This window comes from Scyliorhinus torazame, chromosome 5, assembly GCF_047496885.1.
Source record: "Scyliorhinus torazame isolate Kashiwa2021f chromosome 5, sScyTor2.1, whole genome shotgun sequence".
Classification (NCBI taxonomy): domain Eukaryota; kingdom Metazoa; phylum Chordata; class Chondrichthyes; order Carcharhiniformes; family Scyliorhinidae; genus Scyliorhinus; species Scyliorhinus torazame.
Genome location: NC_092711.1, coordinates 142,153,402 through 142,167,548, shown reverse-complemented (window position 1 = coordinate 142,167,548; position 14,147 = coordinate 142,153,402). Strand labels below are relative to the sequence as shown.

The following is a 14,147-nucleotide window of genomic DNA, read 5'->3' as shown; positions in this document are numbered from 1 at the left end:
CGGCGCTGACGATCCAGGTTAGATCCCGGCCCTGGGTCACTGTCCATGTGGAGATTGCACATTCTCCCCATGTCTGCGTGGGTCTCCCGCTCACATCCCAAACATGTGCAGGGTAAGTGGGTTGGCTATGCTAAATTGCCCCATAATTGGAAGAAAAAAAAAATTGGTACTCAAATTGTATTTTTAAAACCTCAATATGGTTTTGTCCTACACAGGAGCAACATCAGAATCATTCTCTCTCTCAAACTATAAATCTCTGTTCTAGAATCCCTACAGTGCAGAAGGGAGCCATTCAGCCCACTGAGTCTGCACTGACCCTCTGAAAGAGCATCCACCCAAGCCCACACTCAAACCACATCCCAATAACCCCTTAACCTCACCTACACATCTTTGAATAATAAGCGGCAATTTAGAATGGCCAATCCACCTAACCTGCATGTCTTTGGATTGTGGGAGGAAACCGGAGCACCTGGAGGAAACCCACGCAGACACGGGAAGAAAGTGCAAACACCAGTCAGAATTGAACCCGGGTCCCTGGCACTGAGGCAGCAGTGCTAACTACTGCAATGTGCTGCCTCATACACACTCCCTCCTACCTAGTTATTTTAACACTAATTCATCCCACTATTCTCCTCCTGCTTTCCCCTCAATTCTCCTCCCCTGAAGGTGCTGACTCTCTGGTTGTTTCACTCTCACCTATTGCCCTCCCCAATGTGCCACCCAGGTGTCTAAATCTTTACACCTGAAGTTAACAAACTGTTTTGTTAAGAGGGACGTCACAATCCAATCCACTGCCCCCCCCAACCCCATCCCCCCACCCATCATCCAAGTCCCAAGAGTTTGGAGACTGGGCTCCTGACGAGTAATTGGGTTCACAGCTCCCACAACTCCCCGCGGCAAGTGCACGACTGCGCATGTCCACTGGAGAGGGTCAGCTGCGCATGAGGAGCAACGCGTTTCGTATTGGCCAAATAGCTGACGTTTCAGATGTCAACAGTGACTTCCGTTGTCCATTGTCATCAGGCGCCAAATAACCAATGGAAAGACTGCAGGAAAGAGAGGAGAGGCTGCGCATGTGCGAGAAAAGGCCCACCCCCTGACCTTCCTGCTGAGGTGTTGAGCAATGGGAAGAGTTAAGACCGGAAGGACTCTGGTCCTCTATCCAATCAGACCGCGGGCTTTGTGTGAATGAAGATTGAGCTCACACAGACTGAAACCTCCTCCTGTCTCCAACATCTGTGAGTAAAACACTTTCTTTTCTCGCCCTTTCTATTTCTTTTCTCATTCTCACTTTCAATTGGTTACTTGCAGCAACTGAAAGGAAGTGAATCCAGGGAGGGTGCAGACTCTGGAAAACTTGGCCCAGGTCCCTTTCTCTCTCTCTTAAAGACAATGATAGTAAGAAGTCTTACAACACCAGGCTAAAGTCCAACATGTGCTCCGAAAGCTAGTGTTTGAAACAAACATGTTGGACTTTAACCTGGTGTTGTAAGACTTCTTACTGCGCTCACCCCAGTCCAATGCCGGCATCTCCATATCAAAGACAATGATAGCCTTTGCTCTTAGCTTGACACATTTATTTGGCGAAAAGGATGGTCTCTTACCTAATGTTCCCAATTAATGGGCTGGTTTCCCCAGGAGATGGCTGACATTTAAGGGGACAATAAATGAATATCGGTCAGAGATATATGTCTAGTTATAAGGTGCAGATTACAAATATTATTTATGGTTCTGTAATAAAGTACATTGATATTTCCAGTTGTGTAACATTGTACTGTAGCTACATTATATATTTGCTTTCATCTCTTTCCTCAGGGGGTTGTTGGTCTCTGGAATTCACTTCCTCAGGGACTAGAACATAGAACATAGAAAAATACAGCACAGAACAGGCCCTTCGGCCCACGATGTTGTGCCGAACCTTTGTCCTAGATTAATCATAGATTATCATAGAATTTACAGTGCAGAAGGAGGCCATTCGGCCCATTGAGTCTGCACCGGCTCTTGGAAAGAGCACCCTACCCATAGTCAACACCTCCACCCAACACTAAGGGCGATTTTGGATACTAAGGGCAATTTATCATGGCCAATCCACCTAACCTGCACATCTTTGGACTGTGGGAGGAAACCGGAGCACCCGGAGTAAACCCACGCACACACGGGGAGGATGTGCAGACTCCACACAGACAGTGATCCAAGCCGGAATCGAACCTGGGACCCTGGAGCTGTGAAGTAATTGTGCTATCCGCAATGCTTAACTCCGAGAGGAGTCTGGGAGTCATTGAATATATTCAAGAATGAGTTGGACAGATTTCTGATTGACAAGGGAGTTAAGGTTTATGGGGAACAGGCAGGAGGAGGGATTTCTTCACTCAAGGATGTGGTGAAGCTTTGGAATTCTCTACCCCAGAGGACTGTGGAGCTTCATCATCCAAGTATTTTCAAGACTGAGATTGATAGGTTTCTAAATATTGAGGATATCAAGGGATGTGGAGGACAGTGTGGGAAAATGGTGCTGACTTAAATCAGCCAATGATCTCATGAAATGGTTGACGAGGTTCGATGGGCCTAATGGCCGACTGCAGCGCCTATTTGTTATGATCTCCCTATCCTGGAGAGGAAGCATGGATCTGTCAATCAGCCTGAATCAGCACTTTCAGGACAATTGGGAGGGTGAATATTAGATACAGCAGAGTGAGAATGGAGGGAGAGTGTGTGGGATGGAGACTTACAGTTTTTGGGAATGAGAGGGGGAAAAATGTTCCATACAAACTAGAAATGTCTGTTCTGAATTTCTATCCTGTACTGACAGTGATGTCCTTTCCAAAATGTTTTTACAGGATAGTAGAAGAGGAGGAATTACAGACTGAAATCTCAAAACATCATGTCTAGATCTCTTGATTCCTTGGGACCAGAATATCATCGCCTTTGAATCCTGAAGAAATGTTTGACTGCTCTGTAGGCTTCAAAACATTTTAAACATTCGTGCGACTTGAAAATCACCGAGACAACACACACACTAGTGAGAGTGTTCCAGAGCACTGACTGTTAACCAGTTACACAGCCTGAAAAACATCACACCATTCACAGCGGGGAGAGACTGTACACGTGTTCTGTATGTGGTTAAGGGTTCAACTGATTGTCCAACACGGAGAGATACAAGGAAACTCAAAGCATGGAGAAACCTTGGAAATGTGGGGACTGTGGGAAGGGATACAGGGCCCCATCAGAGCTGGAAGCTCATCGGCGCAGTCACACTGGTGAGAGGCCGTTCATTTGCACTCAGTGTGGGAAGGGATTCAGTGATTCATCCCATCTGTTGAGGCACCATCAAGTTCACACTGTAGAGAAGCCGTTCACTTGCTCTCAGTGTGGGAAGGGATTCAATCGTTCATCCACCCTGCAGACACATCAGCGGGTTCACACTGGGGAGAAGCCATTCACCTGCTCAAGGTGTGGGAAGGGATTCAGACATTCATCCACCCTGCAGAAACATCAGCAAATTCACACTGGGGAGAGGCCGTTCACCTGCTCTCAGTGTGGGAAAGGATTCACTCAATTATCCAGCCTGCGAACACACCAGCGAGTTCACACTGGGCAAAGGCCATTCGTCTGCTCTCAGTGTGGGAAGGGATTCACTCAGTTAGCCCACCTGCAGGCACATCTGCGAGTTCACACTGGGGAGAGACCGTTCACCTGCTCTCAGTGTGGGAAGGGATTCACTCACTTATCCCACCTGCGGGTACACCGCCGAGTTCACACTGGGGAGAGGCCATTCAGCTGCTCTCAGTGTGGGAAGCTATTCAGTGATTCATCGCACCTGTTGAGACACCAGCGAATTCACACTGGGGAGAGGCCATTCTCCTGCCCTCAGTGTGGGAAGGGATTCAGTGATTCATCCACCCTGCAGACACACCAGCGAGTTCACACTGGCGAGCGGCCATTTCTATGCTCAGTGTGTGGGAAAGGATTCACTCTTTCATCCATCCTGCTGACACACCATAGAGTTCACACCGGGGAGAGACCATTCATCTGTCCTGAATGTGGGAAGGGATTCGTGCATGAACGCAACCTGCGGAAACACCAGCGAGTTCACATCTTGGAGATACCATTCACCTGCTCTGAGTAGGGGAAGGGATTCACTGATCCATCCCACCTGCAGAGACACTGGCAACTTCACACTGGGTAGAGGCCATTCACCTGCTCTCCATGTGGGAAGGGTTTCTGTGATTCATGGCGCCTGCTGGGACACCAACATATTCACAAGTGACTACAGGGGTTGGATTCTGCTGTTATTGTTTCTGTTCTGAATTACATCCAGGACTGCATTGTGTTCATTCTGTCAGTTGATGAATGGGGAGGGTTGGAGGGTTTCTTTCTGCTGGACTGGCTGGTCTCACAACTTTGCCTCCAATGGGCTGATGCTCTTTGTCTTGTTGAGAAAACCTGGTTTCAGATTTCACAAAGATCACAGAGTGAAGGGGTGTTTGGAAGTAGAAGATATTTCATTCCCATTTCTGTTTGGGAACCCCTAAAATTATGCCGCCTTGCCATGAAGATCTGATATGGTCGTTACATGGTTTATTTCTTTAACACATTTAAGTGTTTTCGTCTGTGAGGATCAATCAGAGGATGAGGGGCAAGTTGTCTGAGGTGAACTGGGAAACTGATGGGAGACAAAGAATAGCTAATATTTACGGAATTATTACATATTTACCAGGGGGCCAATTTGCTCAGTTGGCTGGACAACTGCTTCATGATGTGGAGCGACACCAACAGTGCGGGTTCAACTCTCGTACTGGCTGAGGTCATCTATGAAAGCCCCGCCTTCTCAACATTGCCCCTCGCCTGGGGTGTGGTGATCCTCAGGTTAAATCACCACCAGTCAGCTCTCCATCTCCTAAATACATACATAGATACATCGAAAATAGAAGCAGGAGGAGGCCATTCAACCCTTCGAGCCTGCTCTCCCATTCATTATGATCTGGGTGATCATCAAGTTCAATACCCTGACCCTGCCTTCTCCCCATATGCTTTTAGCTACAGGAGCTTTGACTAACTCTTTCTTGAAATTACACAATGCTCTTGTCTCAACTACTTTGTGTGGTGGTGAATTCCACAGATTCACCACTCTCTGGGTGAAGAAATGTCTCCTCGCCTCAGTCCGAGAAGGTTTACCCATTATCCTCAAACTATGACCCCTCGTTCTGGATTCCTCCACCATCAGGAACATTCTTTCTGAATCTACCCTGTCTAATCCTGTTGGAACTTTATAAGTTTCTATGAGATCCCTTCTCACTCTTCTAAACGCCAATGAATATAATGCTAAACGACTTAGTCTCTCCCTCAATGTCAACAAAACGAAGGAGATTGTCATCGACATCAGGAAGCGTAGTGGAGAACATGCCCCTCTACATCAATGGGAACCAAGTAGAAAGGGTCAAGAGCTTTAAGTTTTTAGGTGTCCAGATCACCAACAACCTGTCCTGGTCCCCCCATGCCGACACTATAGTTAAGAAAGCCCACCAACGACTCAACTTTCTCAGAAGACTAAGGAAATTTGGCACGTCAGTTACGACTCACCAACCTTTACAGATGCACCATAGAAAGTATTCTTTCTGATTGTATCTCAGCTTGATATGGATCCTGCTCTGTCCAAGACCGCAGGAAACTACAAAAGGTTGTGAATGTAACCCAATCCATCACGCAAACCAGCCTACCATCCATTGACTCTGTTTAGAATTCCCGCTGTCTCGAAAAGGCAGCCAGCATAATTAAGGACCCCACGCACCCCGGACATACTCTTTCACCTTCTTCCGTCAGGAAAAAGATACAAAGGTTTGAGGTCATGTACCAACCGACTCAAGAACAGCTTCTTCCATACTGCCATCAGACTTGAATGGACCTACCTCGTATTAAGTTGATCTTTTCTCTACACCCCAGCTATGACTGGTAACATTACATTCTGCAATCTCTCCTTCCTTCCCTATGTATGGTATGCATTGGCTGTATAGCATGCAAGAAACAATACTTTTCACTGTATACTAATACATGTTACAATAAATCAAATCAAATCAAAATCCTCATATGACAGTCCCTTCCTAGGATCCAGCCTGTTAAACCTTCGCTGCACTCTCCCCAAAGCAAGAACATCCTTCCTCAGATAAGGACACCAAAACTGCACACAATACTCCAGGTGTGGCCTCACCAGTGCCTATACAACTGCAATAAAACATCTCTATTCCTATACTCCAATCCTCTCACTATGACGGCCAACATACCATTTGCCTTCTTTACTGCCTGTTGTACCTGAGAACTTATATTCAGTGACTGATGCTAGGGGACACCAAGGTCTCACTGTGCATCCACCTCTCCTAATTTGCACTCATTAAAATCATAATCTACCTTCCAATTTTTGCGACCAAAGTGGATAACCTAACATTTATCCAGATTATACTGCACCTGCCATACATTTGTCCACTCACCCACCCAGACTGTCCAAATCACACTGAAACATCTCTGCATCCTCCTCACAGCTCATCCTCTCACCCAAGTTTGTATCATCTGCAAACTTGGAGATAATACATTTAGTTCCCTCTTCCAAATCATGAATACATAATGTGAACAGTTGGGGTCTGAGCACAGATCCCTGTGGCACCCCAGTAGTCACTGCCTGCCAATCAGAAAAATACTTATTTATTACAACTTTTTGCTTCCTGTCTGCTAACCAGCTTTCTATCCATCGCAAGACACTACCCGAAATCCCAAATGCTTTAACTTTACACAGTAATCTGCTATGGGAGACTTTGTCGAAAGCCTTCTGAATAAACCACATCCATTGGGTCTCCCTGGTCAAATCTACTAGTTACCTCACGGCGCTGAGGTCCCAGGTTCGATTCCAGCTCGGGGTCACTGTCTATGGGGAGTTTGCACATGCTCCCCGAGTTTGCGTGGGTTTCACCCCCACAACCCAAAAGATGTGCAGGGTATGCCATGCTAAATTGCCCCTGAATTGGAAAAAATGAATTGTGCACTCTAAATTTTTTTTTTTTTAGATTTACTAGTTACATCTCAAAGAATTCTAGTGGATTTGTCAAGCATGATTTCACTTTCATAAATTCTTCGGTTCTTTGGCAATCTCGGTTTCTGCGGATTGACCAGAAGTCACACGATCGTGTCGGCCTGGATTTCACCCCCACAACCCGAAGATGTGCAGGGTAGGTGGATTGGCCACACTAAATTGCCCCTTAATTGAAAAAAAAGAATTGGGTACGCTAAATTCACATTTAAAAAATCTTCAGTTTGTACAGTATAGGAATCAGGGTCAGTTTCCACACGACCATAAGACTAGGGATGGGCAATAAATACTGGCCCAACTAGCCCGTATCCCATAAATGAATTTGAAAAAAATGTGGAGCCGAATTAGGCAATTTGGCCCATCTAGTCTGCTCTGCCATTCAATCATGGCTGACATGTAGGGGCTGGTTTAGCAGGAGGTGGTTCAGCACAGTGGGCTAAACAGCTGGCTTGTAATGCAGAACAAGGCAGCAGCGCAGGTTCAATTCCCGTACCAGCCTCCCCGAACAGGCGCCGGAATGTGGTGACTAGGGGCTTTTCACAGTAACGTCATTGAAGCCTACTTGTGACAATAAGCGATTAGTATCATTATGTATCTCATCCTTAGTCTCCTGCCTTCTCCACATAACCCCTGATCCCCTTATTAATTAAGAACCTATGTCTTAAAGACACTCAGTGAATTGGCCTCCACAGCCTTCTGCAGCAATGAGTTCCACAAATTCACCACCTTCTGGCCGAAGGAATTCCTCATCTCAGTATTGAGATCTTCCCTTAAGTCTGAGGCTGTGGCCTCAGGTTCTAGTTTTTCCTACTAGTGGAAATATTCTCTCCGATCCGCTCTATCTCGGCCTCTCGGTATCCTATAAGTTTCAATAAAATCTCCCCTCATCCTTCTAAATTCCAACAAGTACAGACCCAGATTCCTCAACCGCTCCTCATACAAGCTCTTAATTCCAGGGATCATTCTTGTGAACCTCCTCTGGTCTCTTTCCAAGGCCAGCACATCCTTCTTTAGATACGGGGCCCACAATACTCCAAATGGGGTCTGACCAGAGCCTGAGACAGCCTCAGAAGTACCTCCCTGCTCTTGTATTCTATCCCTCACGACATGAATGCTAACATTACATTTTCCTTCCTAACTGCTGACTGAACCTGCACATTAACCTTAAGAGAATCGTGAACAAGGACTCCTAAATCCCCATTTAGAAAATAATCTATGCCTCCATTCTTCCTGCCAAAGTGTATGACGTCATACTTTTCCACATTATATTCCATCTGCCACTTCTTTGCCCACTCTCCGAGCCTGTTCAAGTCTTAGCCCCCTTCTTCCTCAATACCCCTGCTTCCTCAATACTAACTGTCCCTCTGCATATCTTTGTATCATCTGAAAACTTAGCAACAGTGTCCTTAGTTCATGTTCCAGATCATTAATGTATATTGTGAAAAGTTGTGGTCCCAGCACAAACCCCTGAGGCTCACCACTGGTCATCAGCTGCCATTCTGAAAAAGACCACTTTCCCCACTCTCTGACTTCTGCCAGTCAGCCAATCCTCTTATCAATGCCAGTATTTTACCCTTAACACCACGGGCTCTTAACTTATTTAACAGCCTCCTATATGCCATCTTGTCAAAGACCTTCTGGTAATCTAAATAGATCTCGTCCACTGGTTCTCCTTTGTTTAACTTCCTTGTTACATCCTCAAAAAACTCCAACAGATTTGTCAAACATGACTCCCCTTGACGAAGCCGTGCTGACTCAGTCCTATTTTATCATGTACTTCCAGATACTCCACAATCTCATCTTTAATCTTACATCTTAAAATCTTACCAATGACCAAAGTCAGAAACTGGCCTATAATTTCCTGTCTTCTGCCTCCCTCCCTTCTTAAACAGAGGTGTTACATTAGCCAATTTCCCGTCCTTTTGGACCCTCCCTGCCTTTAGTGATTCCACCAGTAATGCCTCCACAATCTCCTCAGCTATCCCCTTTTGCAACCCTTGAGTATAGTCCATCTGGTCCAGGTGATTTATCCACCTTCAGACCTTTCAATTTCCCCAGAACCTTCTCCTTAGTGATGGCCATTACACTCACCTCTGCCCCCTGATTCACCTGAAGTTCTGGTATCCCACTGGTGTCTTCCACCTTGAAGACTGACACAAAGTAGCTATTCAGTTCCTCTGCCATTTCTTTGTTTCCTGTTACTAATTCTCCAGCTTCATTTTCCAGTGATCCAATGTTTATTCTTGCCTCTCCCCTTTTATGTATTGTAAAAAGCTCTTGCTATCTTCTTTTATATTACTCGCTATTTCATCTCACCCCGCCCCCCCCCCCCTATTGGTTTTTTAGTTGTCCTCTACTCGCTTTTAAAAGTGTCCCAATCCTCTGGCTTCCCACTAATTCTCACCAACTTGTATGCTTTTGTTTTGCTTTTATGCTATCCCTGACTTTCTTTGTCAGCCATGGATGCCTTGTCCTCCCCTTAGCATGTTTCCTCCTCCTTGGGTTGAATTTTGGTTGTGCCTCCCAAATAACCCCCCAAAATTCCTGCCATTGCTGTTCCACTGTCTTCCCTGCGAGGCTCCCTTCCAATCAACTCTGGCCAGCTCCTCCCTCATGTCTTTGTAGTTACCTTTATTCAATTGTAATACCATTACACCTGATTCCAGCTTCTTCCTCTCAAACTGCAGGGCAAATTCTATCATATTGTGGTCACTGCCCCCTAAGGGTTACTTCACTTTAAGTTCCCTAATCAGGTCTGCCTCATTACACATCACCAAATCCAGAATTGCTTTTTCCCGAATGGGCTCTACCACAAGCTGTTCCAAAAGTTCCCTTTCTTGGGATCTGCTAACAACCTGATTTTCCCAGTCCACCTGCATATTGAAGCCCCCCATGATTATTGTAATATTGCCAATACAGTTGCAGGAACCCACTTCTCGCTGGTAGTACAGCTGCGCACCAATACTTGCTCTCCTTGTCCAAGCAAGCGTCTTTTGGGATTCCCTTCTCTTCAGGTTTGTGACTGCTGATTGTGTTCCACTGTCTCAGACGTCTCCGGGGGAATGTTTTTTTTTTAATTTGTTTTTATTAAAGCTTTTTTCAAACAGAATTTTTACATAACCAATAACAGAAAAATAAACGAAAAATATTTAACAAACCTAGGTGGCTGTTATTATACAAAAAGAGAATATACATTAAATAGACAGTTCCCCCACCTGAGCCCCCACCCCCGATTTCTGCTGCTGCTGAAATTTTACTGCTCCCCTAGAAAGTCAAGGAAAGGTTGCCACCGCCGGGAGAACCCCAGCAAGGACCCTCTCAAGGCGAACTTTATTCGCTCCAGGCTGCGGAACCCAGCCATGTCACTAACCCAGGTCTCCACACTCGGGGGTTTCGAGTCTCTCCACATGAACAAGATCCGTCTCCGGGCTACCAGGGAGGCAAAGGCCAAAACCTTGGCCTCTTTCGCTTCCTGCACTCCCGGATCTTCTGACACCCCAAAGATCGCTATTGTTGGACTCGGCTTCACCCGCGTGTCCAAAGTCCTGGACATAGCCCTCGCAAAGCCCTGCCAGAATTCTTTTAAGCGCCGGGCATGCCCAAAACATATGGACATGGTTCGCTGGATTCCCTGAACATCTCGCACAACTGTCCTCCACCCCAAAGAACTTGCTCATTCTCGCCATCATCATATGAGCCCGGTGTCCCACCTTAAACTGAATTAAGCTGATCCTGGCACATGATGAGGAGGAATTTACCCTGCCCAGGGCATCAGCCCACAGGCCCTCATCTAGCTCCTCACCTAGCTCCTCCTCCCACTTGCCCTTCAGTTCCTCCACTGATGCTTCCTCCATCTCCTGCAGCTCTTGGTAGATGTCCGACACCTTTCCCTCTCCTATCCAGATGCCAGACACCACCCTGTCCTGTATCCTTCGAGGGGGTAACAACGGAAATGTCCCCACCTGTTTTTTGAGAAAGTCACGGATTTGGCGGTATCTGAAGGCATTTCCCAGGAGCAGGGTGAATTTCTCCTCCAGCGCCTTCAAGCTCGGTAAAGTCCCATCCACAAACAGGTCTCCCATCCTTCTAATGCCTGCCCTATACCAGCCTTGAAACCCTCCGTCTCTCTTGCCCGGAGCAATTCTATGGTTGTTCCGTATCGGGGTCCAAACTGAGGACCCTCCTTCCCGAGCCTTCTCCACTGACCCCAGACCCGCAGTGCCGCCGTCACCACCGGGCTTGTGGTGTATTGTGCCGGTGAGAGCAGCAGCGGTGCCGTTACTAGTGCCCCTAGGCTGGTGCCTTTGCATGATGCCGCCTCTAGCCGCCCCCACGCCACCCCCTACTCCATTACCCATTTCCTAATCATGGCCACATTAGCACCCCAATAGTAGCTACAGAAGTTCAGACACACCAACCCCCCCCGCCCCCCCCAACACCTCTCCCAGTCTTTTAACACGCGGGGTCTTGTTTGCCCACACAAATTCCGTGATAATCCTGTTCACCCACTTGAAGAAGGGTTTGGGGATGAAGATGGGAAGGCACTGGAAAACAAACAGGAATCTGGGGAGGACCGTCATCCTCACGGTCTGCATCCTTCACGCCAGGGAAAGTGGGAGCATGGCCCACCTTTTAAAGTCTCCCTCCATCTGCTCTACAAGCCGAGATAGATTGAGCCTGTGCAAGGCATCCCAGTTCCTAGCCACCTGTATACCTAGGTAAAGAAAGCTTCCCTCCGCCATCTCGAGCAGGAGTTCCCCCAGTATCTCCTCCTGACCCCTAGCGTGGATTACAAACAGCTCACTTTTCCTCACATTCAACTTGTATCCCGAGAAGCTCCCAAAGTCCCTTCGGATCCGCATGATCTCCCCCGTCCCCTCTGGCGGGTCCGAAATATACAACCTACCTAACACTTCCCACAGGTACTCCCATTCCACCCTGTCAAAGGCTTTCTCTGCGTCCATTGCAGCCACTACTTCTGCGTCCCCTCCTTCTGAGGACATCATAATAATATTCAGGAGCCTCCTCACATTTGTGTTCAATTGCCTGCCATTGACGAAACCCGCCTGGTCCTCCTCAATCACTCCCGGACGCAGTCCTCTATTCTGGTAGCCAAAGTTTTTGCTCGCAGTTTGGCATCCACATTCAGGAGGGATGTCAGCCTGAAGGACCCACATTGAAGCGGATCCTTCCCCCTCTTCAAAATGAGCGAGATCAGTGCCTGTGACATCGTCGGGGGGAGGGTTCCTCTCTCCTTTGCCTTGTTAAAGGTTCTTAGCAGGAGTGGGCTCAGTAGCTCCGAGAATTTCTTATAAAATTCTACAGGGAAGCCGTCCGGACCCGGGGCCTTGCCCGACTGCATACTTGCTAAGCCCTTAACCATCTCCTCCAACTCAATCGGGGCCCCCAGTCCCTCCACCCGCTCCTCGTCCACCCTTGGGAACCTCAATCGATCCATAAATTGCTTCATCCCTTCCCCTCCCCTCGGGGGTTCTGACTCGTACAGTTTACAGTAAAACTCCTTAAAGACTTCATTGACCTTCTCTGGGCCCAAGAACGTATTACCTTCCTTATCCCTCACTCCCCCGATCTCCCTGGCCCCATCTCTCCTGCGAAGTTGGTGCGCCAGCATCCTACTTGCTTTCTCCCCATACTCATAAACTGCCCCTTTCACTTTCCTCAACTGTGCCTCCACCTTCCCAGTGGTCAGCAAATCGAACTCCACCTATAATCTCCGGCGCTCCTTTCGCAACCCTCCCTCGGGGGCCTCCGCATACTTCCTGTCTACCCAAGGTATCTCTCCCACCAGCCTCTCCCTCTCCGCTGTGGGATCTTTAACATCCACCTGATAGGGCCAGACAGGGCCTCCGTTTAGAATCTTATTTGAATCTTATTATTAGGGTCTGGTTTAGCACTGGGCTAAAACGCTGGCTTTGAAAGCAGACCAAGGCAGGCCAGCAGCACGGTTCAATTCCCGTACCAGCCTCCCCGAACAGGCGCCGGATATGTGGCAACTAGGGGCTTTTCACAGTAACCTCATTTGAAGCCTACTTGTGACAATAAGTGATTTTCATTTCATTTTATTTATTTGAAAGAAGGCTGTTCTGACAGTGCAGCACTCCCTCAGTGCTGCGAGGAGAAATGTTGGATGTGATTTTTGTCCTCAGGTCCCTGGATTGGGACTTGAACCAACAACTTTCTGACTCTGAGGTGAGAGAGCTGCCCACTGAGCCACGGCTGACATTATAGGCAATACAAAGTTAGAAAGTGAAAGTTACCTTTTAAAACCCCCCATCCTTTGCTTCCAGTGCCTAAATGTAATAATAAAACCCCCAGTATAAATAACATGGATTTGACTGACAAATGTTGAGGTGTTGGTATCAAGTCACAAGATTTGACTTCCCATTTGAGCCTCGGGCACCTTTCTGTCTCTATTGCTCATGTCAATGACGGGCAGCGACGGAGCTGAGGGCTGAATTTAACTGAGAATAACGCTCCAGTTGGCAAACTTCCATGAATGTCACACACTTTATGTAAAGGGCTAAATCCAGATTTTAGACAGATTTTTAATTGGTAATAGGTTCAAGGGTAATGGGGAACTGGCAGTACGGTGTAATTAAAGCCAGGATGAGCACAGCCATGATAGAATGGTAGAGCAGACTCGATGGGCCAAATGGCCTAATTCTGCTCCTATATCTCATGACCTTCTGAAAAGGGGAGACATTGATTTGCTCCCAGATGTTGCCCAGAGGAGGAAGTTTTAGTCTGAAACTCATTGTCCAACCTCCACATTGTGACATCACAAAGGAGCTTGGCCTCTAAATCAGCCAATAGGAATAAATCGGTTCCGCAGTGACGTCACTGCATTTGAGCGCACCGCCCGGCGCGAGGACACGGGAGCCCCGCCCTCACCCTTTGTACTCCCTCCCCCAGCACATCGTCAATATGGTTTCCAGGCAACCGGCTGACAGCTGAGGCCAGAGCGAGAAGCCCCTCCCACCAACTCAGGACTGCGCATGTCTCAGGGAGAGGGCAATCTGCGCATGTACAGGGTGAGTTCTCTATCTCTGAC

At 47.5% G+C, this 14,147-nt stretch overlaps 1 protein-coding gene across 1 annotated transcript in view; it reads left to right on the top strand.

Moving 5' to 3' along the window:
- The first annotated feature begins 1,023 nt into the window (after positions 1 to 1,023).
- The window catches only part of LOC140417947 (uncharacterized), a 106,815-nt gene continuing 93,691 nt past the window's right edge, over positions 1,024 to 14,147 (top strand). The window contains 2 exon segments of the mRNA XM_072501380.1: positions 1,024 to 1,238; positions 2,838 to 3,936. Coding sequence (XP_072357481.1) covers positions 3,173 to 3,936 — 764 coding nt within the window. The 5' untranslated portion in view covers positions 1,024 to 1,238; positions 2,838 to 3,172.